General features: G+C 51.6%; 1 protein-coding gene and 1 pseudogene across 3 annotated transcripts in view; one reads left to right on the plus strand and one right to left on the minus strand.

Moving 5' to 3' along the window:
* Positions 1 to 1,395: 1,395 nt before the first annotated feature.
* On the plus strand, positions 1,396 to 3,161 carry LOC128109005 (60S acidic ribosomal protein P0-like; annotated as a pseudogene).
* A 2,639-nt stretch (positions 3,162 to 5,800) lies between these two features.
* The window catches only part of LOC128108180 (kremen protein 1), a 261,267-nt gene continuing 246,107 nt past the window's right edge, over positions 5,801 to 20,960 (minus strand). Inside the window, exons 13-17 of one of the 3 annotated variants that reach the window (XM_052734399.1) lie at positions 16,399 to 16,731; positions 14,385 to 14,543; positions 12,686 to 12,770; positions 9,246 to 9,402; positions 5,801 to 8,857 (exon numbers count right to left, since the gene is read on the minus strand). In XM_052734399.1, the coding sequence (XP_052590359.1) occupies positions 8,798 to 8,857; positions 9,246 to 9,402; positions 12,686 to 12,770; positions 14,385 to 14,543; positions 16,399 to 16,731 (794 nt within the window). In that variant the 3' untranslated portion in view covers positions 5,801 to 8,797. Of the gene's footprint in view, positions 8,858 to 9,245; positions 9,403 to 12,685; positions 12,771 to 14,333; positions 14,544 to 16,398; positions 16,732 to 20,960 lie in introns of all 3 variants that reach the window. The other 2 variants (XM_052734398.1, XM_052734402.1) reach the window with 2 other exon arrangements.

Here is a 20,960-nt window from a genome sequence, read left to right on the forward strand (position 1 = left end):
CAGAGACTGCTCCTATTGAGATGAGCTGAACCTGCCTCCTTGTCCAGAGCATATGATAACCCTACCTCCTTGTTTATCTGTATGCAATAACCCCATTTCCTTGTCCAGCTGTATGGAATAACCCTGCCTCCTTTTCAAATGTATAGACTAAACATGCTGAGCTTCCGGGCTGCTGGGGCTTTCCCAGCAGAGAGCCCAGTCCATCTGTGTTCATGTGTCTGTGTGTCTTCATTCCTTCAAGACCCCTTGTCACAGTCCTGGGACCCAAGCTGTGCAGGAAGGCAAGTGAGAGGGGGCATTTGTCGTGAAAGCCTGGTGACCTAGATTCAACACCCAGAATCCATGGGAAAGTGGGAGAACCGAATACAGAGTTGTCTGCACATGGGCACTGTAGGACCCATGCCACCCCCAACCCCATACTATTAAGTGTTCCTTAAATTTTGAAATATATTAAATAATGAAATCTTTAGTACTGGGGTATTTGGTAAACAGCTTGCCAAGCCCTGAGTGTAAATGGTTTGTAAGATGGATCCATGACCACTACCATGGTTGCTGTTACCCAATTTGTCATGGCTTACTGAGGAGATAAGTCACAAGCCTGAAGTCTATGGAGGGCTTCCTGATGTCTGGACCTCAAGGGCTGTCATGCCAAGTTCTGCGGGTGGCGTCACTTGGGGGAAGGGGCTGTATACATTCATTTGATTCTTTAAAAAAATGTATATTGTTGTTTTGCTTATATGTATGTCTATGCACCACATGTGTGCACATCTGTCTGCTGAAGCTGAAGTTACAGATGTGGGTGCCAGGAATTGAACCCAGGTCCTCAGCAAGAGCAACCAGTGCTCTTAACTGCTGAGCCATTTCTTCATCCCTCGTCTTAAAGGAGTGTATGTCCTCAAATAGAGGACCAGGACTAGGTTAGATTACTTCTTGGTCCAGCCCACACTCTTCCTGGGCCGTCTGGACACATCTGTGATGAGTTATTGGGGACTCTTCTGCCCAGTGAGGGGGTGCTGTAGCACAGCAGAAGGGAGGTGCTCCAGTTTTGGAGCTGCTGGACCTTGGCTGAATCCTGCATCCTGGCCACGACCTCCCCTGCCTGACCCCTTCTCTGAGATTGCTGTTTTTTCCTCTGGTTAATCTGGCCCCTTCTCTGAGATTGCTGTGTTTTCCTCTGGTTAATCTGCTTGTGCAACCAGGGGCTTCTTGCCAGGCATCCTCTCACAGTACCATTGCATTGAAACCCTTTGTGGAGATCCCTGATGCATCCCCATGATGCCCAAGGAAGGCAGGGCAACCTGGAAGTCCAACTATTCGCAACTTTTGGATGACAACTCAAAACGTTTTCACTGTGGGAGCAGACAGTTTGGGCTCCCGGTAAGCCTGCGGACCTGCATGTCCCTTTGAGGGAAGGCTGTGGTGTCAACCGGCAACAACACCATGCTGTGCAAGGCCACCAGGAACATCTGGAAACCAACTCAGCTGTGGAGGAACTGGCCACACATCCAGAGGACATGGGCTTGGTGTTCACAAAGAGGACCTCACTGAGGTCAGGGACCTGCTGCTGGCCAACAAGGTGCCATCTGCAGCCCACGCTGGTGCCATCACCCCATGTAAGGTCACCGTAGCACCTCAGAACTTTCTTCTAGGCTTTAGGCATCACACTAAAATCCCAGGGTACCACTGACATTCCGAGAGATGTGCAGCTGGTGAAGACCAGAGGTGAAGGAGGTGGGAGCCAGTGAAGTCACGCTGCTGCACTCGGTCAAGATCTCCCACTTCTCCTTTGGGATGATCACTCAGCAGGTGTTCGACACTGGCAGCATCTACAGCCCCAGAGTGCTTGACATCACCAAGCTACTCTGCACGTGCTTCCTGGAGGCTGTTCAGAGCGTTGACAGTGTTTGCAGACTGGTTACCCAGTCATTGCCTCAGAACCATATTCTCTCATCAATGCATACTACTGGGTCCTGGCTTTGCTGACACAGAGGACACCTTCCCACTTGCTGAAAAGGTCCCGCCAAGACTTCTTAGCTGACCCATCTGCCCCTGTGGCTACTGCCACCACGGCTGTTCCTGCTGCTGCTGTGGCCTCAGCCAAGGAAGAGTCGGAGGAATCAGATTTCGTCTCTTCTCCAAAGCAGCCAACTCAGTCAGCTTTCTATGAGAAGCATGGAGAAAAAGGCTTACTTCTCTTCAAAAAAAAAAAAAAAAAAAAAAAAAAAAAAAATTCCTATAGTGATTGAGGAAAAATGATAGTCGTCTTCTACAGTCCTAAGGTAGGCTGGATGATTCTTGACATCCCACCTCAGGCCTCAAGGGACACTTGTCAACAGGAAATGGCTGTTCCAGTGGCTGGTGGACTTTGGCTTGATGGGCAATCTTTGTTTTGTCTGGTTCAGCACAAGAATCTTGGCACACGCCTTTAATCCCAGCACTCAGGAGGCAGAGCCAGGCGGATCTCTGTGAGTTCGAGGCCAGCCTGGGCTATAGAGCGAGATCCAGGAAAGGCGCAAAGCTACACCTGTCTCGAAAAACAAAAACAAAAAACAAACAAACAAAAGAATCTTGGGACCTTTAAAAGAACTCAAGCCCGTAGGTCATCTTGACCAGCGATAAAATGCCAAAAAAACAAACAAAAGAAGGATCTAGTGATGTCTGTGAAGCGCTTGGCACAGCATCAGAGCCACAGTAAGTACCGTAGAGAGCGGGAGTTATCTGTGCCATTGTGACTCTCCCTGGCATGTCCAGCAGCTTCCCTCAGCTCACACAAGCCTTAAAACACTGCCCCCGTATCTGGCTAAATTGGAGGTCTGAATATTCCTTGCAGCCTTCTCTACTTAACAAGATATAATCCCACGATCAGCACGTGAAGTGTCCCTGACCATGCTGTTGAGAGGCTGGAATTAACAGTGGTGGCGGCTCTGTTCCTGGCCGTGAGCGGAGAGGATCCTGTCCTTTTACTCCTGCAAAAGCCTGTGTAATGTAGACCTTTCTGTGTTCTCCTGAGGACCTCCAGCCTCCAATCTCCCGTCTTCTGAAGTCCTTCCTCCCGAACCCCAGCCCCCACAGAGCTGACAGGTTCACTTCCCAGGGTGTCCTTGCAGCTGGCCGTCCTGGAGATGGGATTCCATGTCCCATCCACTGCCCACTTCCGGTAGCAGGTGTAGGCCCATTCTGTGGGGGCCTGGAAGCTCTGAGAGCAGCTGGAGACCAGAAATGAGTTCTGGCTGCAGGCAAGTGCTGCTGTACTTGAAGATGATGTATTCTAGAGCTGACATAGTCCAACCCCAAAGTGTCCCCTTCAGCTGAGCAAAAACATACCCCTATGGGGACCCAACGCTGCCATGGAGGAACAAAGGCGTCTCAGTTCTCCGAGCGCCAGAGTCTGCCTACAGCCTCAACACACATGGCCCACTTGGGAGAGGATACGGCCATGTGACTCGCAAGCCTGGAGACAAGGTCACCTTTGTCCAGCCTTTCCCCTGCATGGGAAAAGCCTTTGACTGCAGGACAAAGGATGGGACTGGAGCCGCCCTGGTGATGGATCAGAGGCTGTGGGGATGTGTGACACATCAGGTCAAGGTCAGGTGGCCCCAAACTCTACTCAAATGGGCTTGGGGGTCTCTTCCTGTTGTCTCATAACCCAAAGTGGGTTCTTTGGGCAGGAGAGTAGCATATTCTGGTCTCATTTATTTATCACTCTGTTGTTGCCCAGTGTGTCTGAAATCTATCAGCAAGGCTGCCCCACATGTTCTCACCAGCCATTTCCTGCCATTACAAATATTCTCATCACGGAAGGACAGTGGTTCTCAGAAAACAGGAAAGCTCAGAAAAGATAAACACTCCAGCTGAGCTGGCCTTCCAGGGTGTGGTCACCACAAAGGTGGCAGAAGTGTACCCACTGGGGCAGAATCAGGAGAGGGCACAGATTCTAGAGAAGTCTCTGGGAACACCTGCCGTGTTGCTCACATCGTACCACACTCCTCTGTCCTGGGATGCGTCTCAGGCTGGAAGGCTCTGCAGCTGAGTAACAAACGACCCCTGCCCCATTGGTAGACAGTGTGGGGGCTACAACTTGCACAGCTGGCTGTGTGGGTAATTCCTTCCAGAACTGACTGTAGTAATAAGTTCCCAAATAGATGAAGCAGTGGTCAGACATGATGGGCACTTCCCAGGGCAAGCTGGGATGACAGGTCTGGGACTGGGCTAGGGTCTTGCATTTTGACCAGGGGTCCTGGACACCATTCTGATGAATAGCCACCTTTCAGGTGGTAGTGGGGTTCTTTGGCTGGACTGGCCTGTGCCCCAGGAAAACTTTGGTGGGCCAGGGAGACTCACTCCAGTCAAATCAACTCCTGAGAATCTAGAGTTGGGACTCAAAGGAGCAGCAAGCCTTCAGGCAGTCCACCTCAACAGGCAGCTGGCTTTGCTGTAGGCTCCTTGGCTTATGGGAAAGCCCTGACCCATCTTGGTCCCTTTTCAGTCCTCTCTCCTGCCTCAGTGTCCTAACACTGTCCCCGCAGCTTTCTGGGGCCACCTCCCACACTCATCCAAGGATATTAGGGTATTAGTACAGAAAGTGCTCTTCAGACCAGAGTCTTGCGGGCTCTCAGGCCGTCTGTCCAATGCCCAGTAGCCCTGCCTTGATGGCCCACACTGACATCACTGGACTCCGACCATGTAACACTCATCAGGGTTTTATGAGACCTGTGACTTAACTGTCTTTATCACAGGGTGGCTCTTCTTCCTGCCCAGACACCAAGCTCACACACCTGTTTTCTTAACCCCTAGGTATATTCTAGAATAAAAGCAGCAGTTACCATTTAACTAATGATGTGCAGCAGGTAATGAGACCTACAACCCAATGCACTGGGCACAGAGGCCCCATGGTAAGAGGGGTTTGAATGGGACCTGAGCTCTCAGGTCTAAGCAGGTGCCCTGACCTATGGGCGTGGTCAACCTTCCTGCCTCGTGCTGGGGTGGGGCCTCCTCACGCCCTGACGTCTCTTGCCTGGATCTGCACCTTCAGCCTGCCTTTGGCCTCTTCACTCTAATCTGACGAGGAGCTCTGTCTAAGCTGGGGGTCTGATGTTACTGGTGGAGCCTCTCAAAGTCCCCTGCTTCCCTCTTCCTGGCCCCAGCTGGAGGACGGGAAGAGCCGAACCCTGGCCGGCTGACTACAGTTCTGTGCTCCAACTACCAACCCACACTGCTGCACCGAGACTTCTTTTCTTTGCTGGCACAAGAGGGACCATGGCAAATGATTGCCTACTTAAGGACAGGGTTGAAAAGGCAGGGGAGTCCAGTTACTGGGGAGGCTGAGATGGGAGGAACACTCAAACCTAGGAGTTTGTGGCCAACCTGAGCAGCACAAAAAAACCAAACCAGCAGCAGAGAGAATGGGGGCAGAGGAGTGGAGAGAAGCACAGGTTACTCTGGAGGCAGCCCGGTTCTTCCTGGGATAGTTACATAGTCTCTCCATCAGGCTTCCATCGTCTGGGTGACGGCTATTTCCAGGTGGGGAAGTGGAGGTTGGGTACCACAGTGAGTAGCTTGAGGCAATCAGACTGCATGTGGAGTTGATCTGGAATCCTGGTCTGTAGAGCTCGCCAGCTCTTCCTCAGCTGTGTCAAGCAATGACAAGACCGTGAAATCCAGAGACCACCAGGAGAAAGGCAGCTGAGGCCAGGCCCAGTGCCTGGGAGGGCACTGCATACTTTGCTGTGGGCCTGACTCCTGGGATGCCCCTGTAAAAACGACAGCCTAGGGCCCACCACTGTTTCTACAACAATGAGAATATTTATTTTCTTCAAACAGTAAAAATAACATTTTTCTCTCTTTTGTAAAAGTTAAGTACCATCACATTCCATTTTCTTAAATAACAAAATCCTAAAAATATATATTAAATTGTATACAGTGTGTCACACTTCATTTTATATTTTAAAATACATGATGTTTCTATTTTATTCTCAAAGTTGCATATTAAGAGCATATTTACAAATAAAGCCTGCTGTCCAAAGTCAGATCCCTGCTGGAGGGTGAGTTTGGAAAGGGAAGGGTCTTGGTGCCACGAGGGTGGCAGGGATGGCAGCTTCCTGTGCGGGCAAGAAAGGATCCCTTGCATACATACTTCCCTCTGACAAGAGAAATTCACCTCCCACTGTCCCCCTCACCCACTCAGCCTCAGCCAGTGTGCTCAGCTCCAACACGGCAAGACAGGAGCCTGTGTGAAGCCTGGGTTCTGTTGGCAGACAGGGTGGGGGTGTGGCTGGCAGGTCTGACAAGTGCCCCCACCCTCCGACCAGAGCAGCTGGGCTGAGAGCGGCCTGGAGGTAGGGTGGGGACAGTAAACAAAGGCGGCAGGAGGGGACAAGTGGAGGGTTGACAGTTCCCAAGGCAGTACCCAAAGTAGACATCAGACACCAAACAGGAGATTCCAAACCCCAGAGGAGCCCCAGAGGTAACCATGGAGGACTGTGGAGTGAGGAGCTGGCCTAGGAGACCTAGTGTGGGTCCTGCAGCTGGGTCAGAGTCTGGGAGGCCATCCGCTTCTAAGTGCTCTTGAAGGTTAAGTGTGGACTGTCCCCGAGGTTGGCAGCAGCTGTGCATGTCCTGTGGTGTCAGGCAGTGGCTGATGGAGAAGGTCAGGTGGGGTCCCGCCTGGGCTGACACAGGGACATGGGGTGGCACCTGGCCCAGGCACATCCCATGGGCTGGCTCAGGGGCCAGGACAGCTGCACCTGCCAGAGCTTTGATCTTCGAGAGCTTTTGGCTGAGGAGTCTGAAGCCAGAGCCCACATTTTGAGAAGTCTGGTCACCTTGCTCACTCCAGGCGGCCTCAGCCCTGTCCTTGCTGACGGGAGAGGCACAGGCTTCTTTCCTACTCTGTGTCTACTTTTTAAGCAGTGAGACCAGTGGAGAAGAACACAGGCGTCTGTGCCTACATCTCTGAGGGGCCAAGCACAGTCTTTCCTGTTGCTGTTCTTCTCAGGAAACCTCCGCCCACCTCAACTCAAAAGCCCCCTGCCCCCAGCACACTCAGTGCCCTGGCCGCTCACCTCTCTGTTTGCCAGTCGACTGGTAAACACACTGCTCCAGGTTCTAACAGACCGTGGCTGCCATTTCTGGAGGTTTGGCCTGGGTGATTACAGCCCTTCCCACTGCCCCACGCTGTTGTAAGGTGGGTTTGTGTTTCCTGGGGCTGCTCCCCACAGAGGAGGTGGTGGCTGGAACGCTGGGCTGTGCCTAGACCAGCAGCAAGAGGAGTGTGGGCAACGTCCACTGCCCTTCCCGAGGACACTCATAAAGGGCAGCTGAGCTGGAGCTGCCACTGGGGCATGGCTTCCTGTGCCTGAGATGTGAAGAAGCAGGTGAGCAGTGGCCTGAAGAAGCCTGGTCCTGGCCAGCTGAACCTTCCCTGGGAGAGCGCCCACATCCTCTGTGTGCTGTGCACATGGCGCCCTGTGACTCATACTTGTTCTCAGAGGGGACCCCACAAAGGCTAGCGGCAGCCTGAAGTGGAACCTGCTCCTGGCAGTCTATTTCCAGCGGTCTTCGTGGGTGCTGAGCCTGTCTTCAGACCCAGGAGCCTGCAGCTTTTCCAGATCAAAGTGAGAAGATGACGCCCAGCAGCTCTGTGCCCCCCGCAGGCCTCCCATGGGAGCTGGCCAGCACCCTGGCCCACTGGAGAGACACTCTTTGCTCCTCTGGTTGCCTCTCTACCATCAACTGATCAGTGCCTCTCCCTGAGGACGCTCCCTGATGGTCCCATACAGTCCTCTGTCGTGGAGCAGGCAGCTCCTGATGGGTTACCCGAACACTACAAAAGGCCCCAATGGCAGTGGCTTAGAGACGCAGGGGAAGTATACACAGTGCTCCAAGAGGGCCCCAGGAGATCAGAGTCTGCTAACACCAAAGCTCGAGTGCTGGCCGGACAGCCACACGCTGACCAAGGTCCACCTTCAGGGCACAGCCTGTTCCTCTCAGCTGCTGCTGACATCAGGGATGGCCCTTCCTCTCACAACTGGCGGCCACTGCAGCTGGGACTCTCAATCTTCCAGCCTCTCCTGGGAAGATCTCCAGTTCCCAAGCCCTGCCTTTTCCTTTTGCCAACTTCTGTCGTCGGCCTCCCTGTCTAAGGGACAAAGTGATGGGGCGAGACAGGAGCCCTCACTCCGAACTACTCTGGCGCCCCATGACAAGGGATAAAGGACATAGCGCTTGGGAGTTCTGAGCTTCTTTTCAAATGATGCAGGATCCACGGGTCTGCTGTCTCATCGTGGGATGCTGCCCACAGGCTGTGCCACCGTCCTTTTCCCTCCCCCCTTTTTGGCAGTACTGGCATTGACCCTAGGGCCTCATGCATGCAAGGCAAGCGCTCTCTCTACCTGTGAGCTACAGCCCAGCACTACGCTACAGCCATCAAACTCCCGAACTAGGAGATGGCTGAGAGGACAGAGAGACAGGCCGAGTTCAGACTCCACAGGACTGTGAACTGCCTGGGGCCAGGCTAGGTAAGTCTAGTATACAAGAAGTTTACTGTGTCTGCTCCATGGATAAACAGATGGATTTTTTGTTTTTTATGTTCAACCCGGCAGGTCAGTGAGTATTGGAAAGAATCCTCTAGAAAGAAGACATCTAGTGTGAACCTGTTCTCAGTCCCCTCAGACTAGATGAGGCACATCTTAGTCGGCATCAGAGAAAGCTACAGGGCCAGGACAGAGCACTGGGCCTCTGTGCACTCTGAGGTGCTAATGTCCAAGAGACCACACTTGGCAGGGAACCAGGCCAGCCTTCAAGAAAACCTGAGAATTTCTTCCGTCTGGCTCTGTTCCAAACTGTAGACCAGGGGAAACTGATCCATACGTGGACAAAATAGAGAAGAAGCAAGAAAAACTCATCATCACACACTAAACTACCCACCACCCAGCAGTCTTCTGGAATCAGGCCCAGCTGTGTCCTGTCAGCCTCGCCCAGTCTTAGCATCCCCAGTGGAGACAGGGTTGCAGGCCGGGTTCTGGGGCCACGAGGGCCTAGCGTAAGTGCAAGTGATGGAGAACTCCAGGCTACGCTGCCCCTGCAACAGGGTGCCCTTCCCAGTCTGGAGAAGGGTGGCCCCATGAGACCTAGGGGAATGGAGAGGCAGGGAAGTCCTCAGGGAACTCTGGGGGAAGGGACCCCCAGCAGCCTGGAGCTCAGAGAGGGGCCTCCTGTCTGGGTGCAATGAGGCTTTAGTCACTCACGAGGGGATTCCGGTCATCTTGTTGGCTCTGGCCCTTAAGCTTCTTCTTAAAGATAGAGATTGTAGTGGAAGGTTCATAGAAAATGGTCCAGATCTCTCCAGAAGCCCCTGGTTGACGACAGTCCCTAAGGTCTCCTGAAGCAGGAACACGATGAGACCTGTCAAACGAAAATAATTTTTCAAGTAGATCTGAACAGAGCACTTAGCTCACCACCTCATGAGGCACCTGTACCTGTGAGGCACAGCCTAGGAAGGATGCTGGCTGCCTTAAGGAGTTAAGGACTAGGCATGGTGGCACACGCCTTTAGTCGCAGCTCAGGAAGAAGAGGCAGGCAGATCTCTGTGAGTTTGAGGCCAGCCTGGTCTGAGGCCAGACTGAGTTCCAGGATAGCCAGGGCTACACAGAGAAACACTGTCTAAAAAAACAGAACAAAACAAAACAAAACAAAACAAAACCACAGATGAAAATCCTTGAAAAAAGCTTAACCTGTGCTGACACCTCCAGACTTCACTCCTCGATCCCCTAACGACTACTTTGCAGACGAACTGGAGTCTACACTGTGTGGGGAGAGGAGTCCAGAGACGCACTGGAGTCTACTCTGTGTGGGGAGAGCAGTCCAGAGACGCACTGGAGTCTACACTGTGTGGGGAGAGCAGTCCAGAGACGCACTGGAGTCTACACTGTGTGGGGAGAGCAGTCCAGAGACGCACTGGAGTCTATACTGTGTGGGGAGAGCAGTCCAGAGACGCACTGGAGTCTACTCTGTGTGGGGAGAGCAGTCCAGAGACGCACTGGAGTCTATACTGTGTGGGGAGAGCAGTCCAGAGACGCACTGGAGTCTACACTGTGTGGGGAGAGGAGTCCAGAGACGCACTGGAGTCTACACTGTGTGGGGAGAGCAGTCCAGAGACGCACTGGAGTCTACTCTGTGTGGGAAGAGCAGTCCAGAGACGCACTGGAGTCTACACTGTGTGGGGAGAGCAGTCCAGAGACGCACTGGAATCTACTCTGTGTGGGGAGAGCAGTCCAGAGACGCACTGGAGTCTACACTGTGTGGGGAGAGCAGTCCAGAGACGCACTGGAGTCTACACTGTGTGGGGAGAGGAGTCCAGAGACGCACTGGAGTCTACTCTGTGTGGGGAGAGCAGTCCAGAGACGCACTGGAGTCTACACTGTGTGGGGAGAGCAGTCCAGAGACGCACTGGAGTCTACTCTGTGTGGGGAGAGGAGTCCAGAGACGCACTGGAGTCTACACTGTGTGGGGAGAGGAGTCCAGAGACGCACTGGAGTCTATACTGTGTGGGGAGAGCAGTCCAGAGACGCACTGGAGTCTACTCTGTGTGGGGAGAGCAGTCCAGATACGCACTGGAGTCTACTCTGTGTGGGAAGACATGAGTCATGTTCAGTCTTACATCGTTTTACATAAGGGAATTGAGAAGACCCAGGATTTGGCATCCATATGGTGTTCTGAAACTAATTTTCAACAGATATCAAGATAAGACACTCTCCCCCACATCTTACTCTTTCTGTGCACACACATTCGTGTGTGTGTGTGTGTGTGTGTGTGTGTGTGTGTGTGTGTGTGTGTGTGTCTTGGTCTGTCTGTCTGAATGTCTGTCTGAAAGGTGAGCTCAGTAGACAACAGTAAGGACATCTCTTCTACTGGAAAAGTTCAGAGGAGATGGGTAAGGACACTAGTGTGGCCACAGCTGGCTTCCATGTGTAAACGTTTGTAGCAGAGGGCAGATGAGGCCAGGAGGGGGCTCTTACCAGAACTCGGAGTTCAGGAAGGCCTTTAAGTGGGGACCAGAGAAAAGATTACTGGGAGTCTAGAGAAATCAAGAACTCTACAACACACAAACAGCTCTATCCTTGGAAGGCAGAACACACAGGAAACAACTTTCTTCAGTTTTCTAGAACTAAATGATAAAGCCTTTATCCTTTAGTTAAAAAAAAAAATGAAGACAGGTTTTACTTCTTGATTTATCTGAGACAGTGTCACTTTGTAGTCCAGGCTGGCCTGGTGTTTATTACATAGACCAGGCTGGCCTCAAACTTGCAGCAATACCCGTTTTTGCCTCCTGAGTGCTGAGATCACAGGCGTGAGCCACTGTACCGAGCAGAAATAGGGTCTTGATAAGTTGCTCACATTGGCCTCAGTCATAATTCTCCTGCTTCAGCTTTCTAAGTGGCTAGGACTACAGGTGCCTGGCTTAAATAAATGATCAAAAATAATTTTTAGGGTGATGAGTATACTTACTGGCCACCTGGGGATGAGACAGAGTTTGGGCATACACAGGCCACCAGAGCCCCAGACACCAACAGGGGGCACAGAGACCAGGGAGGCACATGGGCCCATGGCCCAGGAATAAAACAGGGCATGTGCAAGGCCTGGGGTCCTAGGCCTCAAGCTCTAGTGAGTGCACCAAGAGCACAGGGCATTAGTGCTGCTCTCAGCCTAGATGAGAGAACTTCTCTGTACAAACAGGGGTAAATGCAGAGGCCCACAGCTGGTCAAATGCTGAGAACAGTGATCACTGAGAGCTCAGCCTTAAAATGGATACCACTCTCATCCCCTCTAAAGACCAGGGCACGCTATGAAAAAGGAGGAGGCAATAACATAAGAGCCAGGTGACATGAAATGCTCTCTTACGGGTACGACATGGCTTTGGCACTCAGGAGTTTGCGGCAGCTGTGGCTGCATACACAGGGTCTGTATAACAGGTAAGGGAGGGGCTCGTGGGCCACAGGCTCACCCAGGAGAGCTGATGGCCGCCAAGGGCTGTTGGAGGTGAGGAAGTCATTGTCTGCAGGGTGTCGCCTCAGCACGAGGAGACGGCTCTATTCCATGCCCATGTGGGCAGCCCTGCCTGAGCCCTGTAGGCCATAAAGCAAAAAGAGAACAACACAGAAAGACAGGAGGGTGGGCTTGGGGCTTGAGGGGGGTGACGGGAGAAGAGAGCCATGGGGGTGACTGTGAGCAGAATATATTATAATCATGTATGGAACTGTCAAAGAATAAATTAATAAAAATTATTAAGCGCTAGTTGAAATTCTCTTCCTAAGACTTTTTTAGTTTCTAGAGGCATTAAGAAAAATGCACATTACTGTCCTAGGAAGCTTGATTTAAACACAAACCTCTTCAAGGGAACAGCACAAGCCCCCAAGCAGACAATTGCTGTTTCCTATGCCAGAATGGTTTCAACCCTTCCTGAAAGTGAATCTACTGGACACAAAATTCCTCCACTCAGTGTGACTTGTCCTGTTGTCTGTTTCTCTTGAGAGGAAGAGGAATGTTCTCTGCCTTGTACCGCCTGGGACTCGGCCTCTGGAATCATGTTCTGTTTACAACTGTACCCAGACAAACGAAGAAATGACAAAGGAAAGAACTGCTGAGCCCCCCGCCCCCGCCCCGCACCCCCAACTTCCCTTGTACTCACTTAAATGTGACATGCAGAAGGATCTTTGCAACGACGGCTGTGACGGTGAGGATGAGGAGGGTGGCTAGGCCATATACGGTCCATCCTGCAAGTGCAAAGAACGCTCACCAGCTTTGTCTGTCTTCATTTGCCAAAGGAGATCAGCAGCGGGTGGGGGTGGGGTGGGGTGGGAGGGGTGGGAGGGGTGGGTGGGTGCAGAACTGGCTCTGTGACTCCATCCCTGTGGGTGGAGCAGCCAGCTGACCTGGCAGTGGGAGTAACTGGAGCTGGGCTGAGCATTCTTATGCTTTGCTTTCTTATGACTTTGCCTTGTTCTGAAACTCCCTCTGGTAAATTCCAAACACTAGACTTGGAGTCAACAGGGGTGTGGTGAATCTGTCTGCCACTAGAACTCATCAGTTACCTAGAAGTCTTCGAGTCCTAGTTTTCTCATCTGAGCGATGAGAAGTGTGACCTATGAAATCCTACTGGACCCCACAGCCACAGGATGTGGGCTGCAGAGGCCTCCCTCCCTGACCTTTTATGGTGAGATCTACAGAGGCCAGGGAGCAGTGTGAAGTCCTCAAGACCAAACTGTAGATGGCAGTTCTCTTCAGTGCCCCAGCTCATTCCGGGACCACATCCTCAACAGAAAAGGAGGGAAGGACATCTGTAGCCAACTACACTAGCTTAGCCACAGAAGATCATGGCCCATGGTCTCTCCTGCATGGCTTCTCTTCACAGCTTTAGCACTCCCGGCCTCTGACAGTGTCTCTGGTGTCCTTCCTCCCACTGGGAACCCATAGGGAACATGCACAGCATTGTCCTAGCATTCTGTGCATTTCACTGTGCAGAAGAGGAGGAATGTCCACCCTTATGCTGCCCACAACTTGGAGACTGGACTCCAAGACGACAAAAGAAGGGCAGGGCTTTATCTGGTTCAGTGTACGGTCCAGTGTTTAGAACTGTGCATGGCATCACTGAAGGAATTCTGTATCTTTTGGTTTTATTTTTTTCCCTCCCTTTTGGTTCATGGTCTAATGGCTAAGCCACCTCCAGCCTGTATGTACCTTTTGAATCAACGTATTTGAGGAGCTCTACCCTGGGGCTCTGTGGGGGGCCATCCACCCCCCACTTTCCCCCAGGGTACTCTTGAGCAGGAGCAACAGGAAATATTAGATAGAAAAATAGCTAGAGAGAGACAGACAGAAAACACAGGATAGCTTTGGGAGGGCCTGGATCCTAATCCAGGCCCTGACTGTCTCTGCCAAAGGGCTTTTAAAGGAGTGCCAAGGGGTGGAGCAAAAGACCCCGCCCCAGCACAGCCACGTGCAGACCCTTCCAGACCTGGTGACCATGTCTGTGCTCAGTCCATCCCCGAATGCAGCCCTGCTGTGTAAAGCAAGCTCAGATCTCACTAGGAAACCTCTGTGGACCCCAACAGGGCTCTCAGCACGATTTTTTTTTTAAATGATGAAGAGTCCAGCTTAGCTGCTAATCACAGGTACCAAAGGCACACAGAATCCATCTTTGGAAGGGAACTAAGTTGATGAGAGCATTTCTCTCAAAGGCCATGCAGACTAGAGGTTGCAGAGCCAATATCCCAACCTGTGTCTGAAGGAGAAGCACCCACAAGCGCCTTTGTTTCTGTAAGTGTTGAGAGAACTACCTTCCACTCTGTGGCCGCTGGCCCCAACCGATGGCGCCCAGGAATGGCTACCTGGGACAGTCTGCGGTGGGTGGCTGGGGCTGGTGGTGATGACGTAGAGGACTTTGGAAGAGTGGGCGGCGCTGACGCTGAGGTTGGCTTGTTCGGTGATCACCTCTGCCAGGGTCTGGTTGACTGCAGGCCTCTCCTGTGGTGCTTCTTCCTTGGTGGCTACAAGATCAAAAGGATTAACCCGAGAAAGCCAAGGAAGACAGCAGGAAGGAGGGCACTGCTGGGGCTAGGATGAGACCTCTTCTCTTTTCTTTCTCTGTGTGTGAGAGAATGTTCTGCGTGTGTGTGGGTGTACACGCATGTAGGATGCACATACATGTGAAGGCACAAGGGTGATGTTGGGAATCATCCCTGAACACTCTTCCATGTTCCAATGAGGCAGAGTCTCAAACAAATGCAGAGCTCCCCAGTATGGCGAGTCTCGATGGCCTGTTCTGGGGATCCCATCTCTACCTCCCAAGGCTGGCATCAGAGGTGGGCCACCACACCCACTCAGCATTTATGTGCATTCCGGGGGGCAGGGGGGGAGGGTCATGCTTGTTCAGCACCTAACCACTGAACCATCGCCTCTATACTTCCTTCTTTTTGAGACAGGGTCTCATATAGCCCAGGCTGGCCTCCAGCTATGTAGTTGAGGATAGCCCTGAACTCTTTTTTTTTTTTTTTTGGTTTTTCGAGACAGGGTTTCTCTGTGTAGTTTTGGAGCCTGTCCTGGATCTCGCTCTGTAGACCAGGCTGGCCTCGAACTCACAGAGATCCGCCTGGCTCTGCCTCCTGAGTGCTGGGATTAAAGACGTGCGCCGCCACCACGTGGAGGCCCTGAACTCTTAATCTTCCTGCCTCTACCACCCAAGAGCTGGTGTTTGAGGTGTGTGCCACAACTGGTCAATGAGGTGTGCTCTGACTCAAGTCTGCACACCGTCTCCTCTGCTGTTCTCACTGGTAGCAAAGCAGGACCTGTCAGGCTAGGTCTGGCTCTGCAGGGCGGAAGGTAGAGACTGCTCTCCTCAGGCACAGAACCTGCTTCCTCGGCTCCCTTGTGCTCTGCAGTACCTCCTTGTAATGACAGCCCCAGTCCCACCTGTTCACTAGTCTGTCCAATTCCTACAGCCCTAACTTCTTTTGGGTTGTGCAGTCCAATACCTGTGCTTCTCAGGGGCCAGCAAAGGCTCCTGTTTGCACACTTGTGTTCATATCAGAGGGGCGGAGTGTTTCGTCTCTGAGGAAAGATGGTAAATTAGTCTGTGGGACTGCCCGGGGTGTTTAGAAGAAGTAGGATGGATAAAGTGAACACTTAAGAGCCTTTCATTTCCGCCAGCCACCTCCTTTTATCTGTCATGTAGCTTGTCCACAGAACTGCCACTAAGACCACTAAATTCAGCCTAGAGAGTGGTTCAATGCCTGCTTTTTCAGAGGACCCGAGTTTGGTTCCCAGCACCTATGTAAGGCAGTTCACAACTGCCTGCCTATGCTTCTAGCTCCTGGTGATCTGATGCCCTCTTCTGGCCCCTGGAGCACCCACACATGTGCATATACTCACACAGATATAAATACAATCTAAAATAAACAAAACCATTAAAATAGTAAAACTGGAATAAAACCAATTATGCACTGCAAGGTGGGAGTTATGCACTGGAAGGTGGATGTTGTGCACTGGAAGGTGGATGTTGTGCACCGGAAGGTGAGAGTTATGCACCGGAAGGTGGGGTGTTGTGCACCGGAAGGTGTGAGTTGTGCACCGGAAGGTGGGTGTTGTGCACCGGAAGGTGGGAGTTGTGCACCGGAAGGTGGGTGTTGTGCACCGGAAGGTGGGTGTTGTGCACCGGAAGGTGGGTGTTGTGCACCGGAAGGTAGAGAGCTGTGTGATGGTAAGTGGGGGATGAGTCCATGTTGAAACCATCTGCAGCTGAGTCAGTAGGTCCAAGTCTGCCCCAAAAGAACCACTTTAGGCTTGAAAACCCTAGGGAGGAAGAGAAGGCCGAGGCACCTGTGCCCAGAGACAACAATGTCTTACCTTGGTATAAGACAGCAAATCCCTGGGCCTGATTGATGCGATCAGAGAAGAAATACAAAATGACAAAATCCAGAGAGATATTAAAGGACAAGGGCGGGTGGTTCCTCCCATTGAAACGGACCAGGACACGGTGGGTATAACCATCCAGCAGCTCCACCATGTCTGCAGAGTCCCTGATATCAAATAAGGTGAAGTTGAAGTGGATGTGAGAGGCTCCTGGAACCCGGATAGTCCAGTAGCAGACCCGCCCAGTGGCGTAGGTGTCAGGGAAGTCAGGCGAGTAGACCACGGCGGCCATGGCTGAGTAGTTTCCACCGCAGGCGCCCACGAGAGCTGCAGAAGAGAAAACAGTGGGCCTGAGTCTGGGCCTTGGGTTCCTCTCTAATTCGGGCACAAACAACTCCCAAGAAATGTGATCCTGTTAGGGACATTGTTTCCAGCTACAAAACCAGACCATCTTGGGTTTTAGGTAGATCAAATCACAAAAGGAATCACTTACACCCTGAACGAATGACTGTACAGACTATTTGGTTTCCCCCAGGAGACCTTACACTTAGTGCTCGGAAGAGCAGCCTACGCTGGGGTCTGGCTGGAGTCAGACAGTCTGGATTCAGGACCAGCAGAGCCATGTGATCCTAGAGGCTGCACCTCATTCCCAGGCCTCTCACTGGTGTTTCCACTTTAGGGCCACCACCTGCTCCTGTATCCCATGACAGTGAGAGGACATGAGATAAAGTGCATGGAAACCCTGGGACCTCCTGCAGAGGAGGGGCTTCTGAAGACTGAAGTCACAGAGGGGAGGGCTCTGCCGTCTCCTCAGTGTCTCCAGCACCTCAGAGGTGCAGTGCTCTCCTGAGAAGGACTGGCAGGACAGCTCTGCAGGGGAGCACTAGCCTAGCGAGTGCAACCATGGCTTGGATCTCCAAAAGCATGCAAGAGGAAGGAGAGAGGTGATCCCAGATTCATGATATTCTGTATCAACCATGATTTCCTGGACTCGTTTTTTTTGATTGACAGGTCCTTAGAAAGGTGATACAGCCACTTTCTGTCTTACATAATTACCATCTTGGGAATGAAAGACTTCAGGAGGGAGTGTAGGAATAGGATTTAAAAGAAAGTTTATTTTTCAGTGCTGAGATGGAACCCAGGGCCATGAGCATGCTCAGCAAGCACTCTTCCACTGAGCTACATCTCCAGCAGGCTTTAGGGGATTTCTTCTCTATTTAGCATACAGAAAAGCAATAAAAGTATGCTGCTTTGCTGGTCCTGGTGGTGTAGGCCTGTAGCCCTAACGCTGAGGAGGCTGAGGTCGGAGGATGGTCAATTCAACAGCCTGTCTCAAAACACCAGAGGCTGGCGAGAGCTCAGTGGTAGCTCCCTTGACTAGCATGTGAGCCCCTGGGGTTGATCTCTAGCACTGGGAAAGACAAACAAAGAAGCTGCTTTCTCATCCTAGTGATGAGAAAGCTCCAAATCAGAAGCCGAGGTCTCAAGACAACTGAGGAAATTTAACACTAACAAGTATGAATCGGGCCACAGAAATGGGCTCATCTGTGCCAGGGCACAGGGGAGGTGACCACCACAGAGCACACAGATGACCGTAGCTAAAACCGTAGAGGGTCCCAGGGGCTGTGTCAGCCTGACTTCTCCACTGAGGACACTAAGAGCCTGCGGTACACTGATGTTTGCATTCACTCGCAGGCTCTTCTGCACAGGCCTCCTAGTGCTGGCACGAGTGACCAGTGTCAAGCAGCCAGCCAGAGTTCCCCTCGGTGGCACAGGTGTGCAGGAGGCGATAGGCTGCTGCTGCTAAGGGGCAAGTCTGGAGCACCTCCTACTCCCTGGGCCCTCCCCACAAAGGAAGCAAAACCTCCAGTTGCTGGGAGAGAGCAGTTAACCCATTGCTCCCAGGGCCATTGGAGAGAGGCAGGGGTGAAACATGTTTGTGTCTAGGGAGGGAGGAGATTACTTTCTTAGTAACAAGTAACTTCCAAGTAAAAAGGCTACTGCCTCTGGGAGAAGAGACAAAGCAAAAGACCTCAGCCCCTGGCTGCCTTAAGGCCTCCTTGGGAGAGAACAGGATTCTCTACCAAGTTTCACCAAAGAAGTAGTGTATGGCTGCCAGGGGAGCGGAGGCTGGTGAACCACTGAATCACCTTGCTCCTGTAGCTGAGGACAGGCAGGGGAACCAGCAACCCCCATGCCTTCCCACACAGCACCAAGTAACAGAAAATGGCTGTCTCCCACAAGGGCAGGACACAAAAGGACCTGCTCAAGGCCGAGAGTGGAACAGGACACTAAAAACCCACTATCTACACTAAGCACAACTTCGGGATCTGAGGGAACCTGAAGGGCACCAAAGGGAAGGACAGAAAAACAGCCCAAACCTAGCTCAGCTACTGAGAGACCCAGCCTAGTTTCCAAACTAAGTAGCCGCCCAAGTGTAAATGCTATTTACTTTAGCATCTACCATTCTACCTGCAGTGAGTGGCATTAAACAGAATACCACAGCACACGCATAAAAGCAAGCTAAAATGGGGAAGGATTCATTACCAAGATATAAAGCAATCCACAGAACAAGATCCACAAGTGACCAGATGCCGGAGCTACCAGACACAGAGGCTACGTAATGAATACGGTACCGTTCACAGTGAAAAGGGCAGTAAACTGGGACGGACTAGAAGTCTCAAAGGAAATGTGGAAACCACAGTAAGAGTCAAATGCACTAGGCACGGTACTCCAAGATTGAAATTCTAGCACTTAGAAGACAGAGGCAGGAGGATTAGAAATTTAAGGTCAGCCTTGGCTACATGAAGTTTGAGGTCAGCCTTGTCTCAAAAACCCCAAGGAATCAACTGTTGGGACAGGAGAGATGGCTCAGCAGTTATGAGTGCACTCTGCTCATGCAAAGGACCCAAGTCTAGTTCCCAGCACCCATGTCAGATGGCTCACAACTGCCTGTAAATCCAGCTCCAGTGGCCCTGAAGCCCTCTTCTGGCCTCTACAGGCATTGTACTCATGTGTACACACACACACACACACACACACACACACACACACACACACACACACACACATACACACACACACACACACCCCTAAAAATAAAGACAAAGTTAAAAACCAAACAACAAACAAACAAACAAGCTAACAAAATGTCGCCAGTGGTGGCGCATGCCTTTAATCCCAGCACTTGGGAGGCAGAGGCAGGTGGATCTCTGTGAGTTTGAGGCCAGCCTCATCTACAAAGTGAGTTCTGGGGCAGCCAAGGACAGCTAAGGCTACATAGAAAAACCCTGTCTCGAAAAACCAAAAAATCAAACCAAACAAAACCAAAACAACAACACCAACAGCGACAAACCACCCCAAACCAAAACCAGAAACAAAACAAAAAACCAAACCAAATCAAACAAAAAACCCAGCGTCAAACGTAAACGCTAGAAAAAAAATTACACATCATCAGTGATGGAGCGGTCCTTTGATTTCCCTGCACACCGAGTGCAGCCGAGGAAGACCCACTAAAGACACGTCAGTAACACATATGGTCCAAAATGAGACAGAGGAACCGACGAGAAGGACCGAGCATCCAACCTCTGAAGACGGAGTGGGCAGTGCTAAGAATGCCCACCTGCTGTGTGAGCGCACACAGGCAGGAAGCATAGCTTCCACGGACCAGGAAAGAGTAATAATCGGGCACACTGGGCATCACTGACCACCGACTTAAAGCAGAAAACTGGATCAGTCATTACAATCTATTTATTTTATTATTGTTAATAAAAGGGATCCTAGCTGTGAAAAAGAAAACTGGTAAACTTGGGTTTGAATCTTGGCTCTGGTACTTCTAACTGAGGTAACTGACTTTATCTTTGGAGTTTCTTCGTTTGTTTGTTTGAGACAGGATCCTACTGTGCAGCTGAGGCAAGCTTTGAGGTAAACACATTGTACAGACAATGTCCGAGTTAGAACCTGCAAGCGATTGGTTATAAGCTGGGCTGGGCTTGACAGACATGCTATACAATGACTGAACTGTGTCCCCCGAAAGGATGGATTCAGTTCCTACTACTAGGGTCTTTACACATGTAATCAGGTTAGGATGGTGTCATATGGTTAGAGAGGGTTTGAAGTCCAGTGGCCAGAGCCTTCATGAGATGCACAGAAACAGATACACAAGGTGGGATGATGGTAACGTTCAGGGAAATAGAGGGAGTGGGCGAAGCAGCTGGAATTCAATGGACGCCGGAGATAGCTGATGATCCTCTGAACCTGCAGTGGTCCCTACAGGCTCATGTTCTGATCTGCTGTCCCCAGCTGGCAGTGCTATCTGGGAAGGCTGTGGCACATTTAGGGGACAGGCCTAGCTACGTCACTAGGGGTGGGCACACTAAGGTTATATGTTACACTAATCCCTGGCTCTGGTACCTTCGATGATTCCTGGTCTATCACCATGTGAACAGTTTCTCCCTCATGGTCTTGCCACCATGAACTGAACTGTTCTGCCATCCTTCCTGCTATGACAGAGAGAGCGAACGCTTCCTTCTGGAAGCTGTTCCCGTCAGCTGTTT

This window comes from Peromyscus californicus, unplaced genomic scaffold (assembly GCF_007827085.1).
Source record: "Peromyscus californicus insignis strain IS unplaced genomic scaffold, ASM782708v3 Scaffold_13__1_contigs__length_99412109, whole genome shotgun sequence".
Lineage (NCBI taxonomy): Eukaryota > Metazoa > Chordata > Mammalia > Rodentia > Cricetidae > Peromyscus > Peromyscus californicus.